Raw genomic sequence first — 25,655 nt, forward strand, 5'->3', positions numbered from 1 at the left:
GACGACTGTCGACGACGACAACGACAACAAAAAAAGGCGACGCAGAATTTCGAGAATGGGCAGTAGACTGGACTGCAAAATATTGTCGCCTGTAGGCGTCGTACTGCGAAACGCTCACGTGAAAACAGACGTATTTGTATACCATACCACGACGCCATAGTATACAACAGTTTTCAGTTTTAATTAAGAACTTAGGTGGAATAAATATGTAAAAAATGAAGTCCCTCTGTCAAGGGTGGTCTTCCGAAACGAAACTTACGATATATGTATGTAGTTCATAATTTATGACAGGTGGAGAACTTTGCAAAAATAATATAGGAATCTTCACTAGATTTGAGAAGAAAATGGATAGAGACACAGAGTTGATCTTGTAGAACACCGTAGAAGAGCCTTCAGTTGGGGGCGGAAAATGGGGTGAATGAAAATTGTGCTGCATATGACTAACTATAGGGATACGGGAGTGGAGGAGGGTACGATGATCTTGGAGAACACTGGTATGTCTAGGATTGAACGCGGAAGATGGAGTAGATAGGCCATCAGAATACTCATCGGACGTCTTTCTACTCCAATCCAACACAAGGTCCCATCAAAACACACTTCCCATTACCCTCTTCAACTAGCAATTTCTAGTTCCACAACCTCCGTTTCCACCTATCCACTCCCCAAGTGAAAACTCTTGTACGATGTTCTATAAGGTCACCTCCAACACTATCACAACCGAGTTAATCCAAATTGTAGGTTTTTAAAATCACTGTTCTTACAATATCCTTGAAGAGAGACGAAACTTTCAGTCTCCGCACAGAACACAATCTTCCATTTTTAGATAGAAAAAAACGGATACACGATTTCACTTAAGCATTTTTGCCAGTAAATTGTTCAAATGCACCATCAGAACGCGTAAGGTTTTAAGTCATACCAATACGCGTAAAAATCGCTTTAATATATTACGAACAAAGCGAACATGAACAAAAGGTTGAAAATTAAAAAGGAAAGATAGTTTTGCAGACTTACCCGAGTAGTCCGCTATTTCTTCGAGTTTCCGCATCCAATTCACACTTTCACTCGTTTATAGAAAATGTCTGATTTTCTGAAACAATAGAAGAACAATAAAAAAGGATGAACAAATGATATTTAAACTTCCTAATAACGGTTTTAAAAACATTACCGAGTGTCAAACAATAGCACAACGATATTTTCAGTGTAGAAATGAAATACAATAAAATTATCTGTTTGTCTCTTTTTAAATAATCAAACCAAGTGTTTTTTAGTCAAGCCAATTGAAAAAGAAAAATACGGCCAATTCAAAAAGGGGTTATCGCAAAACGAATTACGCCATGTAAGTTTCTCAAGAATAGGCACACCTACAAAAAAAAAAACTGAAGCAATTATTTCAAAAAGAAGTTGGTTGAAAACAACAACCACGAAATTACGCACAAAACCCAACCCACCTATATTTTATAGGAGATAACACGTAAGTATTAAAATATGAAGCACCAATATATAAGATAAGCTGACTGTATTCTTATTTGTATGTGTATACATATAATCGAAGTTTATCGTATAATCTATAAATTTTGTGAGTTCAAGTTGTTAAAATATTACTTAAATTATTATTATTATTATTATTATACACCCATACATATACATCAATAAAGGCACTCCATCATTGCGGTTTTTTATCGAACTCAATTTCCTCAAAAATACAAAATTTAATAAAAAGCAGCTTTAATTACGTGTTTACGCATTCTACAAAAGTACTGCACAATGTATTTAATGAACATTTAACCGAAAATACTTATGGCTACCCTGACGACGTTATTTCTTATTTCTAAAGTTCACCACAACTTGTCGTTAATTTGTTACCAAATCCAAAAATTTGTCGCTCCAGTACTTGAAGTTTATAGTATTTTTCTACCAAATGCTTTTCGTTGGGACGAAATGGGCAAAAGTATCATTTCTTTTAACGACAAATCGTAATTTTTACATTTTCTACTTCGAGATACGCTCTGGATAATACTAGCTTGATATCAGGCTACAATTTTTTTTGGATTTGTATTGTGGAGCTTGCCTGATACATGTATTATTGAAAACCATGATCAGAAAAATTGAATAAAAATAAACAGGTGAGGAGCAAATCATTTTTTCTAAACATACAAGACAATATTTGGCGAATGCGGGGTACATGTTGTTAAAACAGACCAAATAATCAGATAGATCTTTTGCATACATAATACTTAAAACTGCTGTGGCTCCGTCCCCTATCGTGTCATCAACCCTCGCCTGACTCGAAGCGTTGGATAACGGTGAAGCAGGGGAGATACACGAACAACTCACCCTTTTTGCCTTCATCATTCATTACATTACAAATTCCCCAGACGTCAGGTCCGCAGGCCGAATTTCCCTCGTCAAAATTTTCGAGTGACAAAACTTTAGAATTTATCTCCGCCACAGTAATATCGATTTCAAATCGCAAATTAACTGCGATATAAATAACGAAAATGTCGCATTAGAAACTTATTAAACACCAATTGTTTATTTCAATTTATTTTTAATAATATTTCACTAATATAAATGTCATAACAAAATAGTACCTATTAAACGTTCACAAATACATCTCATCAATAAGTCAGTCTTTTAAAGTCAAGGTCTCGAAATGGGAAAGCTCAACGCTTAACTTTGAACCCGCCGTATAACTTGTTTACACCCTCAACCGCCCCCTAGCCAGGCATCCGACGACCCGATTCTCCCGCGCACATTATGATACACATTTCAACAAAAAAAAAAAAGCCACCACCGTCAGTCGGGGCAGAATCCGGGGAGATCGCCAGACGTCCATTCTTCAAACGGCGGGTTCTCCGGGGACGAAGGGTGAACAGGACGGGTGCGCGCGGTGGCGGTGGTTCATCGACCCTTTACACCCCCACCAGTGCCTCTAAGGACCGAACCCGTTCGCGGCCCCAAAAGCGCCGAGACGCGCGTCGACAGTAGTGAAAATAAAACTTTGGATTGACGACGGTGATGAAAACTTTACAGCAACAGACAAATCTATGTTGTATTTGATACAAAGATAACTGGTTAATTTAGAAGAGGAGGAGATACGTAATCTCCAACATTTTGGTAGTTTTAGTTGTATGAGACGGGGTGGAGACTTGAGAAAAGACAAACTTTTTATATTGTTTACTACACTTCTTATTTATCATAAATGTCTGAATATGATAGCCCTACTGAGGTATTAATACTATGAAATTCATAACAGGATAACAAAGGGATGCGACGATGGTGGTGGAATCGACAGAAGAGGCGTCGGTTCAATAATAACAAAAAAAGTGGAAGTGTCGTCCTTCACAACAAGAAAAGTCCAGTTCCCTGGTTTTCATATGATACCGACCGGTGGGCAAGTGAAAGTAAAAGTATAAAAATCTGTTACAAGATTTCACATCATCTTTGTCCCTCTCTCTTGTACCTATCAATATTTCCGACTGATTTCCTTCGAAATGAATGCTTAATAAATCCATTGAAAAAATGCAATACTTATTCGTAATATTTCAAAATACAAAACAGCTATTGCGTGGCTACGATTGGCTCCGGTTATATTTGATTTCGCTGTAATTACTGACGATACAAAGTGTAGGTGTCTTATAAATCCAAATTAAATTAAAGACAATATAGATAGGGACTTTACCTAGTGTCGTAAATGATGCGCTAGGAAAGTAAAGTGGGTGACTGCAGAGGCGGATATGACGAAAAGGGATGTCAGTCGTGGGATGGCGGAGAACAGGGGGTGGCGCGTGTATTACGTGGCATTGTACCGTCACAGATGAGCTTTCAGGTCAAGTTTAGCGACCTTAAAATAAGCGAAATCCGGTCAGAAGTTTCACTTTTTGCACGGTGCATTAAACGCGCTTATGCTTTTCGCATTAAATAAGGGACGTTTGGGTAAAATCGATACTAAAACGAGCAACGTTTGTTCGCAAAAGTATGCAGGGTAGTTGCACTACTTGCACTATTTTGAAGGTGTTATAAACCGGGACCCATTTGAACAAAATTTGATCAAATAGCGTTAGTCTATCCGAAAATGAGATGAAAAACAGATGTTTGGTAGCTGGTGGTCGACCCGCAAAACCGCACACACCCTGAATAGGAGAAATATTTAACGGTATAGGAGACTCCCAAACATTTTCTATTTAGAGCAAAAGGTCGAATTAGATGAAAATCCCCTAAAACAGTTTCAGAAGCTAGGCCTACCATTTACACATGATGGTCTTCGAATATTCCAAGAAATCCTGGATTCCTCCAATCCAGATCTCCCAGGAGCATTTTATATGAGAACAATTCTAGACATTCGAAATCATTGCAATTGATGACAACGCTAGAAACATTCAAGAGCATTCCCGTACCCACCAAACTTGTAAAATTTTTCAAAAAAAACCTTATTCCTGACTCCTTATCTACTGCTTAGAAAGTAGGTATTTAAAAGCATGCCCATGTAGTAAATAATGATCAATAGGTACTTTATTAATGCTTTTTTGCTAAAGCATATTTTTTTTTTCAAAAAAAAAACTCCAAATCCCAAAAAGTATTCATTTTTGAACAAAGTACGACTTTATCAAATCTGTTAAAAAACTGATTCAAACCTAGCCCTTTCAAAGAAATGTATAAAAATCCAATCACCCTGTAGAACCAACGACACATTTAATTAGATTTGAAAACTCAAAAACCCTTGAAATTTGAAACAATTAAATATCATTATAATTACCATCCAACTAATTTAAGCCAAAATGAAAGCAATAAGCATCGGTCGATAATAATTTCACTTATTGTGGTCAACAAAGAATGGAGGCTCGTACCAAACAAAAGAAAAGATTCGCCATATACAGGTAAAGCAAAACATTCACCAAACATAGAAAATACACACTTTTTTCGGGGATTTTTTATTTAGCATGAGCGAAAATGCATAGTTTTTCTCTGAAATCTATCCTATACAAACCGAAGGTCAATATCTTTTGGACAAAGTGTGACACTCTTCAAAAGGTTATATTACTTTTATTATCTGTATAAAAGGATGACTGAAGGTATTTTTACGAATTTTCCTATACCAGATCATATTTTTCAAAAGATGACAATAGAACATCCATATGTTTGGTTTTCAACTGGCCGTTACTGGTGTGCTTGCACATACATACCTTACCTTACCTCTTGAAATATTGTGGACATATAGATGGATGAAAATCGAGATCGACGATCTTAATGAAGGACAAAAAAACAGAGAAACAAAAGGGAAAGGACTGACAGCAAGGCCGTCTTCTCATATTCTCGCTAACAACTGCTGCCGACAAACTGAACAGGGTATTGGCTTGGGCAGTAAAACAAAAACAGAAAAGCAAAGTACTGCTCAGAAATCAAGGATTATTTGCTACAAAAGTGTGAAAAACTGGACAATACGATTGTATTAGAAATTGACAGTCCTCCAAAAAATGGTTGCTTTATATAGCACATCAGTTTTTCAAATGTTCGTCCACTCCAGAGTCAAACCATGCCGAAATACCAATGGAATGTATGTGATAATTATCCCCACCGCTACTGCTGTATAATTACCCAAATCAATTGGAGAACATGACCAAATACACGTGTTAAAAACCGATTTCTTCGAAATATTTACATTTTGAAAGTTTGACATCGATGCATTTAAACCTTGCCCTATTTCTGCTTTCAACTTTTTTTATGCAAATTTTACTATAGTCTCTCAAATGCTTACTCAAAATCAGTCTCATAAAGTTACTTCTGCATTCTAGATTTTATATTATTTGGAGCTAGACAAAGCGTTAATATTTTTTGCCATTTTCATTTTCAATCAAAGGACTCAAAGCAGGGTTTGGAGGTACTGTAATCCAAACCCTTTCATGAAGAAGTAGTAGCGAATTTGGAATGCTTAGAGATTTGAATCTACCTACTTTCTTTCGAAGTATGTAATTGGTAATTCGAAGTCCTCAAATTTTAAAATGTGCTGAAGTAAGGGCTTTGGACTTAAGCTCTGGAAATCTTTTAGTGAGGGCTTTGCCCAGCCAAGGTACTATTCTTTATGTACTAGACCTAGACCTACTCCAGGTATAATCAACAATGTTGATGGGTCAGTATGTTAACGGGGTTAGTACCGTACAAAAAGGCAAAAGTACAATAAAATGAGTAATCAAATTATAATATGTTGCAATTAGCATGTCACCATTAATGTAGGGAGTGCCTAGTCCTCAACACTTATCAATCTTTCATGTACATCACATAAAAACAAATACCTACACACTGACATAAATAAACATGTTTGTTAGAATGTACAGAAACAATACACAATGAAAACGAAAACAAATTCTTGTACACTCATCAAATTTATAACACAAAGAGATAGAAACCTTACCTTATCAATATTTTTAGAACAATGAAATAGATTTTAAGATCTATTACTCATAAGTGAACCTAAAACGTACCTAAGTATATCGCATTTTATAATGGATAGATCGTTAGCAAACAGTTTTTAATTAAATTCCATTTCTTATTAAAAAAAATAGAGCATTTTCGAAAAATCATTAATTACACAACAAAATATTAGGGCACCTCGGTTGTCAAAGTAAAAGATATCGATTCTAACCTTTACAATTAAAAATCTAAGATGCAAATTGTTCGTAAATAGGAAACAAAATTCTTGTTATAGTATTCAAACATGAGAAAAGTATACGTTCGTAGATAGATAATTTATGATAGGAATTTACTTACAATTAATAGGATCATTTCGAATCATAACGAAATTCTATGTTGCATAAGCCAAATTGAAAAAATACGGGCACCAAAACTTAAAATATTTAGGAAACTTCGTTAAAAATTCGTTTTTACATTCAATTGTACATTCAAAAGCAATGACTGTAAACTGTAAGGTCGGACTAAAAGCAATAAGTTCTACAACGAAAAATGGCGACGTAGTTATCAGTAGTTGCACAATTACCTTACAAATTGTAGTGCTTTCAGAGAAACCCTTGCAAATACGTATATTTAAAAGGTTGACAATAAAATAAAAATACTTACAATTGATATAGAATTTAGAATAAAATCCGAAATAACTGTGCTATGGGCATAAACTTCTCAAGCCACAAAAATTGACAAAACTAGGAACAAGCTCGTTCACGTGACACGACTCGAAAGACTGATTGGGTAAACTGAAATACCAGATTAATAGACAGGGCGCGGCATCTGGCGGCAATTGCACAAACTAATGTGAATGTAAAATAGTGTCTATATAACACACCACCGTAAAAATATATAATTAAATAAAATAATTACAAAAAATATTTTTTTGTAATATTCTTCCAAATAAAGAATAGAACAATAGTTTACAAAATTAAATAAGATAAAGTATTCATTTTTGAACAAAGTACGACTTTATCAAATCTGTTAAAAAACTGATTCAAACCTAGCCCTTTCAAAGAAATGTATAAAAATCCAATCACCCTGTAGAACCAACGACACATTTAATNTATATAACACACCACCGTAAAAATATATAATTAAATAAAATAATTACAAAAAATATTTTTTTGTAATATTCTTCCAAATAAAGAATAGAACAATAGTTTACAAAATTAAATAAGATAAGAACTCGTTATTTTACACCCATTAGCAATAAATCAAATAAATTCATTAAAACTATTTAACGGTAGTAACAATACAATGCTTATAATAATACATAAATATAATTAAAATGAAATATAAAAGGTAGTTTTCATCTCTAATTATCTATTCAATAAAAAGAAAAGTTTGAAAATACATTTAAAAGCATTGCACCTTAGGCTTATGTTGTATCTAAATTTAAATTTAATAAAATTTCATGGATAAGGAACACTATTTTTAAATTTATCCAAATCAATTTAATTGATTATAAACAGCAGAAATATATCAGTACATAAATATACAATATTTAACGCTTCCCATTGTATGTAAACGATTGACGTTGTGAAAAGTTAAATTGCGTCAGTCAAATGAGTTCATTCACAAAATTTGTACACGTTTATCGCGTTATTTTTCATTTAACCTTTAGTCTCAGAGTGTATACTAAGAGCGCGCATCATTTGCGGTGACCGGAGGCCGGCGGATGTGATAAGTCCTGTTCATGACGATAAAACCCAAGAGCGAAATAATTGTGTTTCGGCAACATGAATACAACGATTTTTTCCATCGTTGTTCTTTATTTAATTTCTACTAATGCAGATCCTGGGGTAAGTCCAATATTTTATTAATCAATTTTTTAATTACTTAGTATTTTATTATTTAGAGAACTTTCTCTATATAAAATGCTTGATCATAAAAAGTGCCCTTGCTATTAACCTACCGCCATCGTTTTTTTTTAATGAAATTACAAAATTTAATTGAATTTGAACCGATATGATCAATTTTTGAATGGAGTTATTGAGAAATAAATTAAAGTTGAATTAAAAGTGTATTGCTCTTAAATAATTTTAAGTCGCAACCACCGATTGATAACTGTTACTGCCGTGTATATTTGTTAAATTAAAAACAATTAATTTTAATAAAGATTTTTTGTTCCTGTACTTGTTATCAACGACGCATTTGTTTAACGCATGCGTTCGGGATTTGTGTTGAATGCAACGCTATTTTAGGAAAATTAAAAATAAATCGGTATCAATTTACTTGTTTTATCAATTTGGAAATACGTCAGCAAAATTAGGCAATTACATGCAGCTTATGTTTTGATTTATTTTTATATGCGTAACAACTGAGTTTGTTACAGAAATCGAGTACTATCGAAATTCGGGAATGGGAAAATAATTTGATAAAGGACGAACTGTCATGCATAAATAGCACAGGGGTAAGTTTAAGCGTGATAGAAAGAACAAAAGTTACTCTAGAATTACCAGAAGACGACCCAAAGTATAAAGAATATTTAAAATGTTTTTATACGAAAAGAGGCTATCAAAACGATTCAGGGGAAGTTCTTTATGACAACATCAAGATAATGATACATCAATTTACTAACGCAACTGAAGCGACAAGAATAATAGACTTGTGCAAAGAAATGAGAGGAGCAACTGCTGAAGAAAACGCCTTTGTCGCACAAAAATGTTTATTAAACCTGTTTCACCCCAAAACGGAGGAAGAAGAGAAAACGCAAGAATAACAATTTTTAAAGAAGAAACTTACGATTTAAAGCTCATTATTTTGATGGCAAGGCATTAATGGATGTTTCACAACTTCTAGAATTAATCAATTTGACTTTTTTGTGACTTCGTAGAAAACGCGCAATCTGCAATAATTTGAAAAAATCAAATTTCATTCGTCAGCACCTTGGAAAGTGATAGAAGTTGTAAAAAGATGAATAAATTATGTTTACCTATTATTCATTTAGTAACAAATGTCCGACTACAGTATTTTGTTATATTTATGTAAAAATTTAAAATGTAAAAATGATTGCTAATATTTGTAACTATCAGATATTTTTAAATTAAATGTTCTGTAAAACTTTAAGATGCCCAATTTATTTCCCATCATAATAAAAACTAACTACTTTATTTGCTATAAAATACATTAAGGATAATTGTGAAGTATAAAATAATTACACTGCTTCCATACCTTTGTCAGGTACTGTAACCACCGTCTTAGAAGACTTGTATAAATGTCAAAATCGGTGAGCGTTATCTATGAAAATAACCTCACTTAAAATATGAATTAAACTTATCAATTGTGATATGTTCTGATTAATAAAAGTGATTAATTATACAACAAGGCTGTTTCATAATACTGTTTAAAGCGTAATAATAAGAAGACAAATATTTTTGTAAGATAAAATGAATCTAACATCACGTTTTGATTACATTACATTTGCTAGTTACGGATCAGAATTCAGAATCAAATGGGTGAAAATTATAATATAAGTAAAATACAATTTAAAAATGTATATTCGACATTATCAATCGATTTAATAAAAAGAGAATTCTGTAGATTACAAGGTTAGTATTTCAATAAATTTTGAAAGCAACATTGAACATCAAAAGGTAGATTATTTTCTTTACAAAAGTAATTTTTAGGACAGTGTTATTTAGATCATGCAGGTACAACACTTTATTCTGAAGTACAACTCTCAAAAATCTTTGAAGACCTTCAAAAAAATTTTTATGGCAATCCACATGCCAATAACACCTCTAGTAACTTAACAGAAGATGTGATTGATCAAACTAGAAATGAGTAAGTAGAGAAAACTTATATTCAATTGTCACAATAAATTTTGGTATTAATTTACAGAATTTTACAACATTTTAACACTAATATTGAAGAATATTCAGTGGTATTTACATCAGGGGCTACTGCAGCATTGAAGTTAGTAGGGGAATCGTTCTTTTATAGCAGAGAAGGAGAACAAGATGGAATATTTGGGTATTTAGATGATAATCATACATCAGTTCTTGGCATGAGAGAGTATGCCAATGAAGTAAGATGTATTTCCAGTAGTGAAGCATTTGATTTGTTCAATTCAGAATGCAAAAGTTCCCAATATGAGAAAAATTGTCATTCCTTATTTGTTTACCCTGCACAAAGTAATTATTCTGGATACAAATATCCATTATCATGGGTCTCAATCATACAGAAAGGCATTTTAAATAATCATGTATCTCCAAATAAAAAACACAAATGGTTTTGTATGTTAGATGCTGCTGCTTTTATTCCCAGCAATCATTTAAATCTTTCCTTATATAAGCCAGATTTTGTGTGCTTATCTTTTCATAAAATTTTTGGATACCCTACTGGACTTGGGGCTCTTTTAATTAAAAATTCAAGTGTTGATGTCCTACAGAAGAGATATTTCGGGGGAGGTTCAGTTTCAATGGTTTTAACCAGAGATAAAGTTCATGTCTCTCAAAACATTATAAGTGGAAGGTAAAAGATGTTGTTTAAATTATTTTCACAATTACAGCAAACAAATGCCAGTATATTAATTCCAACTAAATGACTTTTCCTGCAGATTCGAAGATGGAACACTGCCTTTTCTATCAATTATTGCAGTGCGACATGGTTTCAGCACCTTAAAACGATTACAACTTTCTACAAACCTTATATCACATCATACATTTAATCTTGCTAAATATGTATACCAGTCCTTGCTCTATTTACGTCACTCTAATGGAGAACCAGTTGCTGTTCTTTATCACGATTCCCAATTTGAAAATTCAAATGTTCAAGGAGGAATAGTAAACTTCAATTTATTAAAATATACAGGGGAATATGTGGGATATGCAGAAGTATGACTTGTTTTAAATTTGTTATAAGTTTCATTTTAAGTTTCCTATTATTTTTTTATAGGTAAAACATGTTGCAAATTTGTTTGGTATTCATTTAAGAACCGGATGCTCCTGTAATCCTGGTGCTTGTCAAAGGCACCTTCAACTCACCCCAGAAGAAGTGAGGAGACATTTTGACGTAAGTTTAAAAAATAATATTGTTATGCACACAATGATCGTAGGGTATATGATCTAATAATGTCAGAGACCTGAATGTTTGTTAAAGGTCGTCTTTTCTACAAAAATTATTTCGACCTACGACCACTTTCGTTGTACTAAAATTTGGTGTCAAGAGTAACAACTCAAATTAATAACTTTGTGCAAACCTTTAAGTTTCTGATTGTTTAAGTTCTTTTATCTTAAAGATATCGTAAAATACCCTTTATAATAACATTGCTACATAAAATATTGTTGCTTCAGTTAGGACATGTTTGTGGAGACGAAAACGACCTGGTTAATGGGTATCCCACAGGTTCAATTCGAATTTCTTTTGGATACATGTCAACGAAAGAAGACGCAGATGTTTTTTTGAAAATGATTGTGGATTGTTTTGTTCATAAACCAGTCATTAATAGATCACCGAACAATTTAACAAAACAAGAAAAATATGACTTTGCACGTGTAGTTAAAAATCAAGAAAACAGCTTAAATAATCGAACTGTAGTTTCATGTAACGAAAAAAGCTTAGATATATTTAATCGCTATTCCGTTACCAGTAATGATTCGTATACTGATAATGACAATGTTACAAAGGGAATCCTAGAGCAGGTGTTTATATACCCAATAAAGTCTTGTGGTTTTTATAAAATCGAAGAAAAATGGGAATTGATCTCTACAGGATTAAAATATGATCGCGAGTGGATGATTATTAATGCATCGGGGGTTGGTATAACACAGAAACGCGAACCACGTTTGTGCCTTTTAAAACCAAAACTTAACATTCAAGAAGGTACAATGGACTTAGAGTTTCAAGGTTTGCGCCTATTAACTTTCGTAAAAGATAATTGCGTTATTTCTTTTTCATTGTATTCCAGGAAAGGTTTTCAGGTCTTTGCCACTAAATGTGCCTCATTTTGCAAGGAGGAGTGCCTCAAAATGCCTTAGTAAAGTATGCGGAGACAAAATTGAAGGATGGGACTGTGGAAATGAAATCGCTAATTGGCTTGATGAAATATTTGAAAAGAATGGTTTGAGATTAATAAAACAGTGTACCGAAGACGAGCATTCTACTGCTAGAACTTCAAAAGATTGTAGGTTTTATTTATATTATTTCGTTACCGAAAACTATATTAATTTTTTATATTTCAGCATCTAAATCAGCAATTTCATTAAGCAATCAAGCTCAATTTCTTTTAATTAATACCGAAAGTATTAATTATCTTTTAGATAAATTATCTCAAGAAAACTTCATGGAGTCTCCTCACGATTTTATGACTCGCTTTCGTCCCAATTTTGTCGTTAATTTAAATGAACCATTTCTAGAAATTAAATTAAGGGAACTCCATATTGGGAATTTAAAATTTAATGTAAATATTTGTTTCCTCCTAATTAATGTAAAAATACTTTAATTATAATTCATCTTTTAGTTTGTTGGTCGATGTAACAGGTGTCATATGATTTGTGTTAATCAGTTTACAAGTAAAAAATCACACGAACCATTACAAGCCTTATCAGAAAACCTCGATGGAAAATTACAATTTGGTATATATCTGTCCCAAAATGAAGNTATTAATAGATAGTAAGATAATATCAAAATTAAAAATAAAATGAATAAATATTACTTGGTCAATACCAATTGTAATCAGTTTCACATCTACATCTTTGAATGCAACCTAATATGGCTAAATAAACACTTCTATTTGAAGATCCTATTTATTTATTGGCTTTTCAAAATCAAAACCAACCATAACCTATAAATCAACACGAGATCTGAAAGAAATTTGAAGTGCTTTCTTTAATAAAATTAAATAATTTAAATCAAATTCTCATAATATTGCATACCATATTTTTCGGTAAAGGTTTAAAACAAGTATTTTGAATGTTTATTGAGTAAATAATGTGTTTTGAAGTGAATAACCTAAAGTTCTTAACCGGTTCAAAAATTGTTTAAACATGGATAAAAAGACAACTAAAGGTATCTATAGAGACGACTTAAGAATTTATCCAAGGGTAAGCAATTCTACATTAAAAAATAAGAAAAATACACATGAGGAACAACTAAAAGAAGATGTTCAAAGTTACTTGTCTGATACTTTTTTACCTACACCTGAAATGTTAAAATGCACTTTGCCAGCAAACACAAATCCAAAAAGAAGGAAGACAGTAAGTTTTAGTAACGACGTTAACACCCCAGATTCAAAAACACTTCAGAGGGAATGTACACCATATAAATTTAAGCATAAAAAAAGCAAATTAGATAAAAAGCCTAATAATTTAGTATTAAACTTCTGTTCAAGTGATTCTTATATTTTTGAAAAAGAAAGTAACTGTGATAGTATAGGCATGACTGATTCGTCTTTTGTAAGTTCTGCAGTTGGTTCATCATTGCTCCTTCCATCTTTGTCTGAATTTGCCACATTTGAAAATCCCCAAAGGAAGAAATTAAAAAAGAAAACAAAAAAGAGGAAATTAGAAACTACTTCTTCCTCAGATTCATTATCAGATAATTCTGCTACTAAAAATAGCATTCAGAGGCACAATAAGAAAATAAAAGAACACACCACTAAAACAATAGGTAGCAATCAATATTTTGGCAAGAATACACAATCTAATATGTTAGTTAAGAAACTGATTACTTTTGAAAAAAATGATAATAATCATATGCAGCCTTCAACATATTTTGATGTAGATGAAGTACATTTTGAAGGTAAAGTCACTGATCCTTTAACTGAAGTTGGTAATAATTCACAAACAGAAGATGATAACATCAAAGAAATTCTTAATACAGATATTCCCAAAATTACATATGAAGTACAGAATGTAGAAATGAGTGTAGGGGACAATAACTATACAATACCTGAAAATTTTCCTAAACAAATTACTGAAACCTATGCAGAATTTTGTTCAACATTGGAAACCTCAGTGGGAAACATTTCTTTAGAAGATTCAGTTTTTGCTTCAGATATTTATACACAAAATGAAACAAGTTTTTCAATAAGTAGCGCCTTTGAAGAAGATGACGTTGAAATAGAACCATCTTTTTCATTAAGTGATGATTCAGCAGATGACAATAATACTTCTGAAGCAAATTTAAACCCTCCAAAGAGTAATATAAAAGATGCTGGAGAAACTTTAAATGGGTTTTGTTCACCAAGTCCTCTTATGGAGCAATGTAATGGCTTTATTAATCCTCCAGAGGTTTACGAAAATGAAGAAAATCCTCAAACAGCAGTTGCTAACTTTTTTCAACTTGACAATTCCCTGATAATAATTATCAAACCTGAATCAAAATTATATTTTAATGGATACCTTTTGGTAACAGTTCTTCAAGGTGCTGTTGAAGTTTTAGGGTACAAATTAACTCCTAATTCAAAGTCTGCTAAGATCTATTCTCCCCGAGGCAACGGATGTTTATATTTTGAGACGGTTGAAGAAAATAACATAGCAGATCTAGATGCCCACCCTAAACTCAAAGAACTCCACATTCAAAATAGTTCACTAGAAGAACTGTTGAAAGATTGTCAACCTAATGATGCTATGATATATTGTGAAACGTTCGAAAATTCGAGTTTGAAATTCATGGAAAATTATGTTACTCAACCGATTTTCCCTAAACCCGACGAAACTGGTTTGCGATGTGTGTTTACAGACAGAATCGACAATTGGAAGATATTTGAACCAAATGAAGAATGGGAATGCTTAAGAAATGTTGATGTAACAGATAAAATTTTTATATGCGGAGGAAAAGGAGTTGGGAAAAGTAGTATGTTAAGATACTGCATTAATAGTTTGCTGGCAAAGTTCTCTAAAATTCTGGTCATCGATTTAGATCCTGGTCAACCCGAATTTACCCTACCAGGATGCGTTTCTGCTGTTATAATCGATGAACCTATTTTCGGACCAAATTATACGCAACTACGAAAGACTGAAAGGTAAAAACCGCTTTTCAGAGTATATCCTATGATCATTAATTAATCAATTCCTACATTTCAGGAGTTTTTTCGTGTCTAATATTGATGTTAGCAATGAACCGCGTGAATATTTGAATGCAGTAAAAGAGATTGTTACATACACAAGAACTTTGAAGCCCATGGTAACCTTTGTTAATTATATGGGGTATTCCAGGGGACTTGGAGTGAATCTAGCAGCTTCAGTAATTACAATATTATGTCCTACGATTTTGATTCAAATCAAAAGTAAACACATTCAGCGAAATTTTAAAGAAAATTTGACGCCAGAGTTTATCGAAAATCAAGCAAAACTTTTTTTGCCTTATTTTGAAGCGTCGTTAAATTACCAATATGTATCTATAGGGTCAGTTGCCGATGGTAACAGAAACGCCGACACATCGGCAAAACAACTAAGGGAAATGCGAATTTTTTGGTATTTTGGGAAAATAGTATCTCCTGAAAGAAATTTATTAACTGATAAAAATGTTCCCGTTTATGAGTAAGTTGTTTTATAACTTTTCCTTTTTTTCCTTAATTACGAAAATAACTAAAAAAATATTTTAGAATTAGCCTATCTGACATTAAAATAATACATAACAAAAAAATTGTACCACCATTGGTTGTGAATGGTAATTTGGTTTGTTTGTGTCATAAACGACAAGAGTATGATAGCTGTGTTTGCATAGGATGGGGTAAGTTTGATCAGCATATTTTTTATTTTATATTTGACATAAAATATGATATGTAAATGTTTTAGGAATTGTACGTGCTGTTGATTTGGTGAATGATAAACTGTATTTGATAACACCAGTTCTTCCTGAAGATTTAGAGCTTATTAATTACATTGCCTTGGGCTCTATATATTTGCCTGATTCTATTTACCTATCAAATTCGTGTAGCAGTGGTCTAATGCCTTACGTGGCACAAGGAGTTTTAAATATTTTTGGTGAAATTCCTAAGCGTATTCAAGAATATAACCGAAGAAAGATTTTCGTACATTAAAGATTGTTTTCTTTTTCATTTGTTCAACAGAATTCATCCTTTAAGTTTTAATATACGTTTGTTTATTTTAAATAACGTTGTCTTATTCTTAACGACTTAATTTGATGCGTGTATAGTAGTTTGAACGTTCTATTTAGATTCAGTTCAACTGAACACTTCTATATTTCAAAATGTAATACTTATCTACGGTAAACAACTTATCTATGGTAAATAACATAACCTGATATAATATCTGCACATATAACCTCACTTAATTTGTATTTGGTTATTTTCTATTGAAATATTTGAATGAATAATTTACTACTAAAAAGTCTTAATGGATAATGAAGTTACTAATGTTAAGAATTTCTTTTCGTCTAATGGATTACATTTATCTGACGAGTGGTTAGAGAGTTGTTTGGAATGGTGTCATGAACAACACCAAGATGTAACTTTTAAAATAGAGGATCTTCATAAGCAAGTATATGAGCAGTGGCTCTTACTTGATTTAAGAGATGTTAAAGTACCAGTATTGCCCCCTAATTTGGCACAGCAAATTAAAACAACTTTACCTGAAACCTACTATTTACAAATGATGTATGTCATTGATATCTCAAAACCAAAATATTCGCAATTACAGAAAATAAGAAATAAAAGCGCATTTAGAATAAGCGATATAGAAAAAGAAGAAAATAACAGCAACAGAGTGTTACAGTTAACACTTACAGATGGTGTACAAGAAATACAAGCTATTGAACTTAGGCCTATATCATCATTACATTTGAACTTAACTCCTGGTGTGAAATTGCAAATTGTTGGACCAGTAATCGTGAGAAGAGGACAAATATTGTTAGAAGAAAAAAATATAGTAGTTTTAGATGGAGAGGTTGAAGAACTCGAAATACAAAATGCAGCTGAAAATGTAATGGCCCGAGCTTTAAGATTACCTGAAAACCCCAACCCTATTGAAATAAAAGATAATATTGAGAACATCAGTGTGAGTACCCAAAACTTATCTACTTATAGTGGGGTTGAAGATAAAAGTAACCAATTACAAACTAATAGAGTGAATAATGTAACAATAAATACAAATGCAGTCCAGAATAGGCAAAATTCTTTAAATAATGTAAATTTAAATAAAAATGTGCAAAGATTACAACAGAGTAAAACTTGCAGTAACAGCAGTAACAACTATTCTTTAACTAATGAAGAAGAACAACAATTAGCCGAGGAAGTGGAAATGCTTCTGAATGCTGAAAATGCAATAGAAGATGAAACACAGAATTTTTCTGAATTTACTAGTAGAAATATAAACTCATCAGTGGGAAATACAAAAGAGACTAATGAAAAATTTAATCAATCGAAGAAAACTGGATTTGAATTTGAAGATGATGATGATGATTTGTTTGAAAATATGGACATTGATGCACACTTGGACTTTATTGACTCACAGCAGTTACAGCTAAAGCAGCAAATGCCCATAAAAAAAATTACATCAATAAATGAATTGCAATTCAAGAAAAACAATGCCTCTAAGTTTACTATTAAAGCAAAATTTAAATCTGTTCTTGAAAAACTAACAATAACTGAGGGCAAGTGGCTCCTTAAGCTTTCAGTTAGTGATGATACTGGGGATTTAGCTATATGGGTTCACAACGATTTTATGACAAAATTAGGGGGACTTTCAGCTGTTGAAATGGAAAATCTAGTAAAAAGTAATACAGGAGAAAATACTAACAAAATTAATAGGGTAAGTGCAAATTAATTTAATGCATTTTACATTACCTATATGTTAAACGTTCTACTTAAATATTTACAGGTGTTAGCAGATTTAAAGGAAAAAATATCCACCTTAAATGGAGACATGATAATTGAGTATGAAGAAAATGAGGCAGTACCGTTCCTTACAGATAGTAGTTGATATATATCAATGCATACATATTTCTTAATGTATTTGATAAACATTTTTGGTGAAATTCCAAAGCCTATTCAAGAATAATACTGAAGAAAAGTTTTCCTGCATTAAATCTTGTTTTCTTTGAACCTAGTATTTGTTTAAAAGAATTAAACATTTAAGTTCTAATAAAGCTTTATTCTTTTTGAGTTATGTTGTTTTATTTTTAACTAATGTTTAAAGGGGCTTCACTGCTCAGTTTTTCAGTTCAAATGGATATTTTTATAGTTTAAAAAGTAAACAACCCATATTATTTTATTATTACTTATTTCTCTTCTTAAAAAAGAAATATTATTAAGCTGCTAGTAAGTATGTTTTCATAATATAGTCGGTGGCAATTACTTAAGGTACAGTCATATCCAAGTACAGAGTTTCAACAATGCATTAATTGTAGAATGCATGTGATACACATGTATTAGATAAAAACAAATGAACAATCTAATAAAATACTATCAAGGTATGTACTCACCCAGTTCTTCCTTATTCTTGGAGGTCGGTCCTTCATAACCATGAAACTTCTTAGTCGTATACACTGTAGTCCAAAAAATGCATACAACACTATTCTTTAGAGGAAACGATGGCATACTAATTACATTTTATATATCTCGAATACTTATAAATTGGTCTTATTACTTTTAAAGTTCTTTTATACTTTAGAGACAAAAATTAGGTTATAGTTTAACATAATAAACAATACTGCTTATGGTATAAATTTAGTATGGCACCATTACATAAATAAATGTATTTAATGAAGGCATTTACGACCAATTAGTATTAATTGTTATAAATAACACAAAAATTAACAAACACTGGCCCACTGAAAACTTCCAAACTGACCACTCAACAGTAATTTTAAACAGACATTAAACATACATGAATGGACCAATCAAATCGCCCCAGATTAGTTTGTCTTTTCACAAGTAAAGGCGGCAATTTTAAATACAGTTATTTAAAACATATGGGCGCGAATATTGTTGACCTATTTTACTATAAATATAAAATATATATTTGTACATGTACTTACATATTAAATAGGTTTAGGAAGATTGTTTATGTTTATATTGATGTTTTTTTAAATATTTTTTTATTAAAACGTAGTATTGTATATACACTTAATAAAGGCTAAACAATATTAATTTAGGCTTTAAGCCAATACAAACTATCTTAAAAAGCAGTCGACTTTGAATTATTTATCACTTATGATTACCTGTTATGTTAGCAATATAAATGCATTCAGTACTGAAGGGTGGAAGGTGGAAAATATTTTCTAAAATATATACAACGTAAATGATACATAAAGATATATAGAACGAAAAAGCAGAAAGAAATAACGCGTAGGTGCTACAAAAAATCACTCTACTTTGATGTTAACATATTTTTAATTATTTTTGTTAACATCTTTGATTGGGATAATTATGGTAATTTAAGAGGGACTGCTTTTCAAACAATAAACACATCTAATGGTCTAAGAAACTTGGAATCTTATACAGTTTTAATTCCAAAAAAAGTATAAAATGTAAATCACAGATCTTAGCTTACTAGATATAAACTCCTAAACATTCATAATAACCAAAAATAAGAAGCATAAGAAAGTATATCGTGGAAAGAAAAAAGATATCAAATTTCAAATATCGAAAGAACTTTTTTTAGTGTAAGTATACCACATGTAGTTTTTTCGAAAAGAATATTATACAATGTGATATTACCTATAATTTTTTTACCCTGTTTTTTCTTCTTTTTCTAAAGTATCCTAAGTCCACGATATACTGCAATAATTATACATATATTAAACTAAATTTATCAACGTAGATGTACAGTACAATATCAACATACATCAAAAATTAATTGTTTATAATATACGAAGAATATAAAATGCAATAAAGAGCTGTATTCTGGTAGTAACTTAATATATNATGGTTCTTTAGATGCAATGTTATCTAAAAATGTCACGCGCATTTATCAATTTTAACCAAAATAAAATTCTTTTGATTGGTTTTGTTTTAATTACTGTTTTTTGTGGTAATTACACATAGTATCATCGGTGATTGGCAATATTTATTTTTAATATTCCGCCAAGCATATCAATTAATAAGTTTTAAACACGTTACAAATGTGTGTAGTAGTAGTAGTATGTAAAAATGGTATCAAAAAATTCGTTTTTTTTTTTATCAAAATAGGAATTAGTTAGAAAAGAATGTCTGAATTGGTCCCAGCACTGAACAAGATGGGGTTTGATGCTTCTTGGAGTGTAGGTTCATCTTCATTATCTGTCGATTTGACCTCCGTTTGAGATACGGAAATTAGCGATCTCGTCATACCTAATTTAAAGTCTTCAGTTGCGGCTTTTGGAATGTAATTTGCCAATGTTGACCCTAATTGTAAAATACTGTTAACCAATAATTGAATATGAAGGCTCATCATCAGGTATTTGTGAACAAAACTTTTGCCGCTAATTAAAAAAATGTCTTCCGATTAATCAATAAAGTTTAGTGTCAACGCTCCATTGAGTTGTTTGTTCGAATGATTCCAAATGAAATTGATTAATTGGTAACAATTATCTATTGCCGAAATTAGGAAAATAAATATAATGGTTAAATATTTAAGATAGATAGTGTTATCACGTTTGTTTTAAGCTATCCAAATATACCTACTTTGTTATACGAAAATAAATTACAGATAATAATATTTGTACATTAAATTGATATTTTTTCCTTTCTTTGTGAAATGTTCAAGTATTTTGTCGGTTAATTTTGATTAAAATTAAACCAATGCTTCGATTTAAATAAAATTAGATGTTATTATTGTTTGATTGCTAACCTGAGAGAGAAGGAACCGTGTGACCTGGTGTCGACGACGACACATTGGACGAAAAATCCTCTTGTAGAGAGTCTTCTGAGGGATACTCAAAAACTTCTGGCACAGTTTCCACAAATGTCAACTTCACCTGAAAATAATACTTCGAATCACATGAAGGGTAGATACATCATGGGCAGAAAATTCAAAAACATGAGCTTCTACTAAATATAGAAGTACTTATTTGCATTCAACATTGTCAGTTTCCTTTTAATCGCAAGTATGTTTAATTGTGAATTCACCTCGGTACTTTTTCTACGATGCTTTAATAGATTAAATATTCATGTTGCTTCACAATGAAAAAGAAACCTGATATGTGGAACATTTAAATTCATAAAACAACGAAGACGAACGTCGTGGTGGTTGACAAATTCTAAAAAATACAAATAATTCTTACGCTAGATAGGCGACTTCTGATAGACACGATACGTGTGCGGAAAATCAATAGAAAATCACAAATACTACATGTTACTTTGTACATATAATACATATACTTACAATAAAACAGAAAGTTCGAACAGTTAAGAGCAAAATTCGAAATGAAATTTCTTTCCTAAATGATTATTAATCAGAATTTAATTTAGAAAATATATAATAGAATCTAGAATGTATTGTCATCATCGTATAGCCGTCAGTCCTAAGATTTCTCTTCTTCATATTTTCAAGTTCTTGAAAACTGAAGCACCTTGCATCTGTAACTATTTGGGAACAGTAATCTACCCCTCCTAACCCCTGTTTCTATTTCCAATATATCTCTAGCAAGACCTTCATGTCTGAGAAGATGTCCAACTTATCTTACATAATGTATAAGTAAAGTAATTTATTAAGTTGTAAGGGAAGAAAAAGTAAGGAAAGAGCGTATATAAAGATAGGAGACGAAAAATTACAAGAAGTGATCGATTTTAGGTATCTAGGAAGTCAGGTAAGTCAGGACGGAAGGAGTAGTAGGGATATAAAGCAAAGGGTAGCGCAGGGTTGAGTCGCTTTATGTTGAGGATAGCGTGGACAGAGAAGGTTAGAAATGAAGAGATATTAGAGAGAATAGGAGAACAGAGGACTCATTGGAAGTTAATGAAAAGTAGACGAGATAGGTTGGTACACCTTCTCAGGCATGAAGGGCTAGTCAAAGACATATTAGAGGCAGCATAAGGAGCTAAGAGGAGTAGAGGTAGACCTAGGTTAGATTACTGTTCGCAAATAGTTAAGTATGTGGGGTGTTCTAGTTTTAAGGACATACGAAGATTAGCTCAGGATAGGAAAGAGTGGATGTGTGTGTCCAACCAGTCTTGGGACTGACGACCTTATGATGATGATGAAGTTGTAAGAATATTACTGTAGTAGGGTACTTAGAATTTTTTGATCTTGAATGTGATTGTTTGTTAACTTCTAATTAACAAGTGAAGCAGACGAAAATGAGCAGTTTTTTCAAAACTTATTAAAAGTAGTATAATTACATAATACAGTAATGGTAGCGAAAATATACAATTTTTATTATTTTATAAACAATAGGACTTTCTGTTACGGTTTCAATTTTGCTTATTGAACACATTTTTAGCTACATTTACAAAATACTGAGTAGGCTTGTTTGTTTATAAACAATAAAAACGAAAACATTAGCCAGCGAATACTTTGATAGTTTGAATCAAGTTCAGTCATTCCAATTGTTTTCAAAGTAATTTAAATGCATGAATTACAATAACATGTGGAATGTTTGTTTTTTTTTTTTTTTTATTGATGGTATACAACTTACTAATAACATATGGTTCAATAACTATTTTGTAATTAGATAGCTCTCATTATATGATCAAACAATTTTAATAGTCGTGTTTACATGAACATCTTCCATAAACATATTGTGTACATGTGGAACATGTGTTGTTTACGTGACGATTATAAACACGTTTAGTAATAAATACAAACAATTAAAATTATTATTATTACTGAGAACGGTACGTATGTGATGGTTACTGCATTTCCAAAAAGAAAAGAAGAAAATCCGAATTTCACAAATTAATATCGTATGCCCAAAAAGCTAAGGCTTCTAACTGGAGGGGAAGAATCAATCAATCAAAGCCCAAGTATGCTTTATAAAAACATATACTCATTTGGATATTGGAATTTGCTTTATCGAATGATCTTTCAAGATTCATAAATTATTACCTTTATTTTTATTTCAAGTCGGATTATCATTCGAAAATGTTCTTGAAATTTTTAGAAACTTCCGGAACATTCTCGAATCCTATAGATGCAGTGCATTCAGGACAATTGTGCCACATTCTGACCACACGTCGGAGTTTAATTATCACCTTTATCTACTAACTCTCTATAGGGAGTCTTTCGGGGTGATAGTATTTTTACCCTCATATCTTTAAAACTAACCCCTTCAGCTAAAAACCGAAACTTCATTGACGGGGGTTGAAAAGCTATCAACCCTCTAAAGTCTACGTGATTCGGTTGCGAAGCTATTATACATACACACCGATATTGATTAGAAAACCTAAATGAGCCAGCATTTTAATAGAACTTTTGAAGCCATGTAAAACGCCAGAAACAAAAGAACAATAATTAAACTAGAGATGGTTCTTTAGATGCAATGTTATCTAAAAATGTCACGCGCATTTATCAATTTTAACCAAAATAAAATTCTTTTGATTGGTTTTGTTTTAATTACTGTTTTTTGGGGTAATTACACATAGTATCATCATGCAGTTACAAATACTGATAATGGTACAATAAAGAGGATAAAATCGCATGTATTAAACTACTGGCTCCTTTAGTGTCTACCATAAAGGTCAGATTTAACCCATTCTAACTCTGTTTCTGTTTTCGAATGTGAAAATGGTTTTCCGGTAAATAAGCAAATCGCAACAGGTAGAAGAAAATGAATGGAAAACTGACGTGTGTACCTATATGGGATACGTCAAATGGGAGGAGCCTAAAAACATGGCGCCGATTAGGGAAAATTTATCGTAGTTCCTCTAGTGTACCGTGCAATTTCCAAGGAATAAATAATTTCTCACTTTATAATTTTAGTATGATTCTAGTTTTAAATATTAAGGTTATAGCTGATGGTAAATACTTGCTGAAATATAATCATGTGCATTAAAATGACGTGAACAAATTTTTATTCCGGAATTCACTTCTTTGATACCTACTGCTTTCATCCAAGCTTCTATTAGTTTACTTTTTTCTCTAATTTTCCGAATATATTTTTTACATATATAAAACGGTTAGTTTTTATTGGAAAGTAGTTAATGTAGGTGAAGAGTGAAGATCTATGTCTGAAGTGCTATTGCAGCTTTTCACTGAACATATTAACTTTTTATTTGATTTAACTTTAGAAGAAAACTTCGTCGACTCCATCATCAAAAAATTTTTTACTTTTTTAACGTGTTTTATTATTTTAAAAAATGATTTATGTATACCATTCCCTCGGATATTTATCCCTCATTTTAGTTAGGAGTTTTGCTACGAGGTGGTGTATGCCCATTTGACGGATCCCAGGGTGGTGCATTTTAAAAATAAAATGAAATTTTGGATTAATCGTAGAGATTGTCCCTACTTAAAATCAGTTGCATTAAAAAAGTAGGTTACTAATTAGTAATTAGTAATTTTTATTAATAAGTGTTTACGTGTGTTGTTCCTAAAGTCTATGATCAGCGTTAGTAATCTACTAGTGCAATGCACACATAAATAAGGCAATACTGTCGACAGGCCTTGAACTTGTCTGAATTAAGGTCATAGCCCATGGCTGCTTCTTCGAAACGTGTTCACGCCCATTTTCATCATAATACATAATACTTAACTCGAAAGAATGCTACCGATTTATTATATAACTCAAGTATACACAACTCATCCAAAGAGATGTGAGTGAGTAACATTTTTTTGCTATCAGCCCGTCTTCATACTTGCTTAAAGTTGACCACTGACCGGATGGTAATAATGAGAGAATTATGTATTATCAGGAAAAGAAATTGACTGATTGATAGACAAGTCGACAACTTGCAATTATATACTGTGATGATAGAACTCCCAAGGGCATTTCTTCTAAAAGAATTGAAGCTACAGCATTGGATTCATTATGAAATTTTGCTCATACAATATACAAATCTCAGTTCTCTACCTTTAGTGTTCGCAGAGTTATAAAAGGTAATGATGTTACTGTACAAATCTGTGCATTCCGCAGTTGACTTTGCATTCTCACCCAAAAAAGACAAAATTTTGTTCATTTTAATCGGATTTTGTCATAATTCCTTTCATTTGCATCCTTACAGCTCCAAAAACGAGAATGAAGACAATTTTTTTACCAAAAACCTATTACATAATATCGTTTAAAAATCGATATGTTCTTCCAACAGGACAGTCGCCATGTCCAGGTATCCTGCTGGAAACTCCTTCCGCCAGAACAACTGCCCGAATGTCCTT

The 25,655-nt window shown here is 31.9% G+C and overlaps 6 protein-coding genes across 10 annotated transcripts in view; 4 read left to right on the forward strand and 2 right to left on the reverse strand.

The window, feature by feature from the left end:
* Positions 1 to 18,993, reverse strand: part of LOC108743098 (AN1-type zinc finger protein 6) — a 50,746-nt gene extending 31,753 nt beyond the window's left edge. Inside the window, exons 1-2 of one of the 3 annotated variants that reach the window (XM_018478540.2) lie at positions 18,847 to 18,993; positions 1,012 to 1,087 (exon numbers count right to left, since the gene is read on the reverse strand). The gene's annotated coding sequence lies outside the window, so the exon portion shown is untranslated. Of the gene's footprint in view, positions 1 to 1,011; positions 1,088 to 6,765; positions 6,785 to 7,071; positions 7,180 to 18,846 lie in introns of those variants that run through there. The other 2 variants (XM_018478533.2, XM_018478549.2) reach the window with 2 other exon arrangements.
* LOC108743119 lies at positions 8,026 to 9,525 on the forward strand. Its single transcript, XM_018478572.2, has 2 exons — positions 8,026 to 8,258; positions 8,792 to 9,525. Exons 1-2 carry the CDS (start codon positions 8,196 to 8,198, stop codon positions 9,176 to 9,178), a joined length of 450 nt encoding a protein of 149 aa, XP_018334074.1. The 5' UTR covers positions 8,026 to 8,195; the 3' UTR covers positions 9,179 to 9,525.
* On the forward strand, positions 9,632 to 13,072 carry LOC108742945 (molybdenum cofactor sulfurase 3). The gene is made up of 9 exons (XM_025974890.1): positions 9,632 to 10,007; positions 10,086 to 10,242; positions 10,300 to 10,932; positions 11,018 to 11,294; positions 11,356 to 11,472; positions 11,754 to 12,306; positions 12,368 to 12,583; positions 12,642 to 12,859; positions 12,920 to 13,072. The coding sequence occupies exons 1-9, from the start codon at positions 9,911 to 9,913 to the stop codon at positions 13,070 to 13,072; spliced, it is 2,421 nt and encodes an 806-aa protein (XP_025830675.1). The 5' UTR covers positions 9,632 to 9,910.
* LOC108743031 (polynucleotide 5'-hydroxyl-kinase NOL9) lies at positions 13,239 to 16,445 on the forward strand. Its single transcript, XM_018478439.2, has 4 exons — positions 13,239 to 15,424; positions 15,486 to 15,941; positions 16,007 to 16,134; positions 16,200 to 16,445. Exons 1-4 carry the CDS (start codon positions 13,446 to 13,448, stop codon positions 16,442 to 16,444), a joined length of 2,808 nt encoding a protein of 935 aa, XP_018333941.1. The 5' UTR covers positions 13,239 to 13,445; the 3' UTR covers position 16,445.
* Positions 16,678 to 18,526, forward strand: LOC108743076 (recQ-mediated genome instability protein 1-like). Its single transcript, XM_018478497.1, has 2 exons — positions 16,678 to 18,173; positions 18,243 to 18,526. The coding sequence occupies exons 1-2, from the start codon at positions 16,761 to 16,763 to the stop codon at positions 18,342 to 18,344; spliced, it is 1,515 nt and encodes a 504-aa protein (XP_018333999.1). The 5' UTR covers positions 16,678 to 16,760; the 3' UTR covers positions 18,345 to 18,526.
* A 1,541-nt stretch (positions 18,994 to 20,534) lies between the features above and the next one.
* The window catches only part of LOC108743780, a 54,829-nt gene continuing 49,708 nt past the window's right edge, over positions 20,535 to 25,655 (reverse strand). For 2 of the 3 annotated variants that reach the window (XM_018479374.2, XM_025974908.1), the window contains 2 exons: positions 21,195 to 21,321; positions 20,535 to 20,749 (listed from right to left, as the gene is read on the reverse strand). In XM_018479374.2, the coding sequence (XP_018334876.1) occupies positions 20,562 to 20,749; positions 21,195 to 21,321 (315 nt within the window). In that variant the 3' untranslated portion in view covers positions 20,535 to 20,561. Of the gene's footprint in view, positions 20,764 to 21,194; positions 21,322 to 25,655 lie in introns of all 3 variants that reach the window. The other variant, XM_025974909.1, reaches the window with a different exon arrangement.

Source organism: Agrilus planipennis, unplaced genomic scaffold (genome assembly GCF_000699045.2).
Source record: "Agrilus planipennis isolate EAB-ADULT unplaced genomic scaffold, Apla_2.0 scaffold19, whole genome shotgun sequence".
NCBI classification, from domain to species: Eukaryota; Metazoa; Arthropoda; class Insecta; order Coleoptera; family Buprestidae; genus Agrilus; species Agrilus planipennis.

Excerpts from the sequence above, each read along its gene's own strand:
- LOC108743076 (XM_018478497.1), top strand. The coding sequence starts at position 16,761 with ATGGATAATGAAGTTACTAATGTTAAGAATTTCTTTTCGTCTAATGGA. Across the intron at positions 18,174-18,242 it reads ATACTAACAAAATTAATAGG|GTGTTAGCAGATTTAAAGGA; the intron begins GTAAGTGCAAAT and ends AAATATTTACAG.
- LOC108743031 (XM_018478439.2), top strand. The coding sequence starts at position 13,446 with ATGGATAAAAAGACAACTAAAGGTATCTATAGAGACGACTTAAGAATT. Across the intron at positions 15,425-15,485 it reads CAACTACGAAAGACTGAAAG|GAGTTTTTTCGTGTCTAATA; the intron begins GTAAAAACCGCT and ends CCTACATTTCAG. Across the intron at positions 15,942-16,006 it reads AAAAATGTTCCCGTTTATGA|AATTAGCCTATCTGACATTA; the intron begins GTAAGTTGTTTT and ends AAAATATTTTAG.
- LOC108743119 (XM_018478572.2), top strand. The coding sequence starts at position 8,196 with ATGAATACAACGATTTTTTCCATCGTTGTTCTTTATTTAATTTCTACT. Across the intron at positions 8,259-8,791 it reads CTACTAATGCAGATCCTGGG|AAATCGAGTACTATCGAAAT; the intron begins GTAAGTCCAATA and ends AGTTTGTTACAG.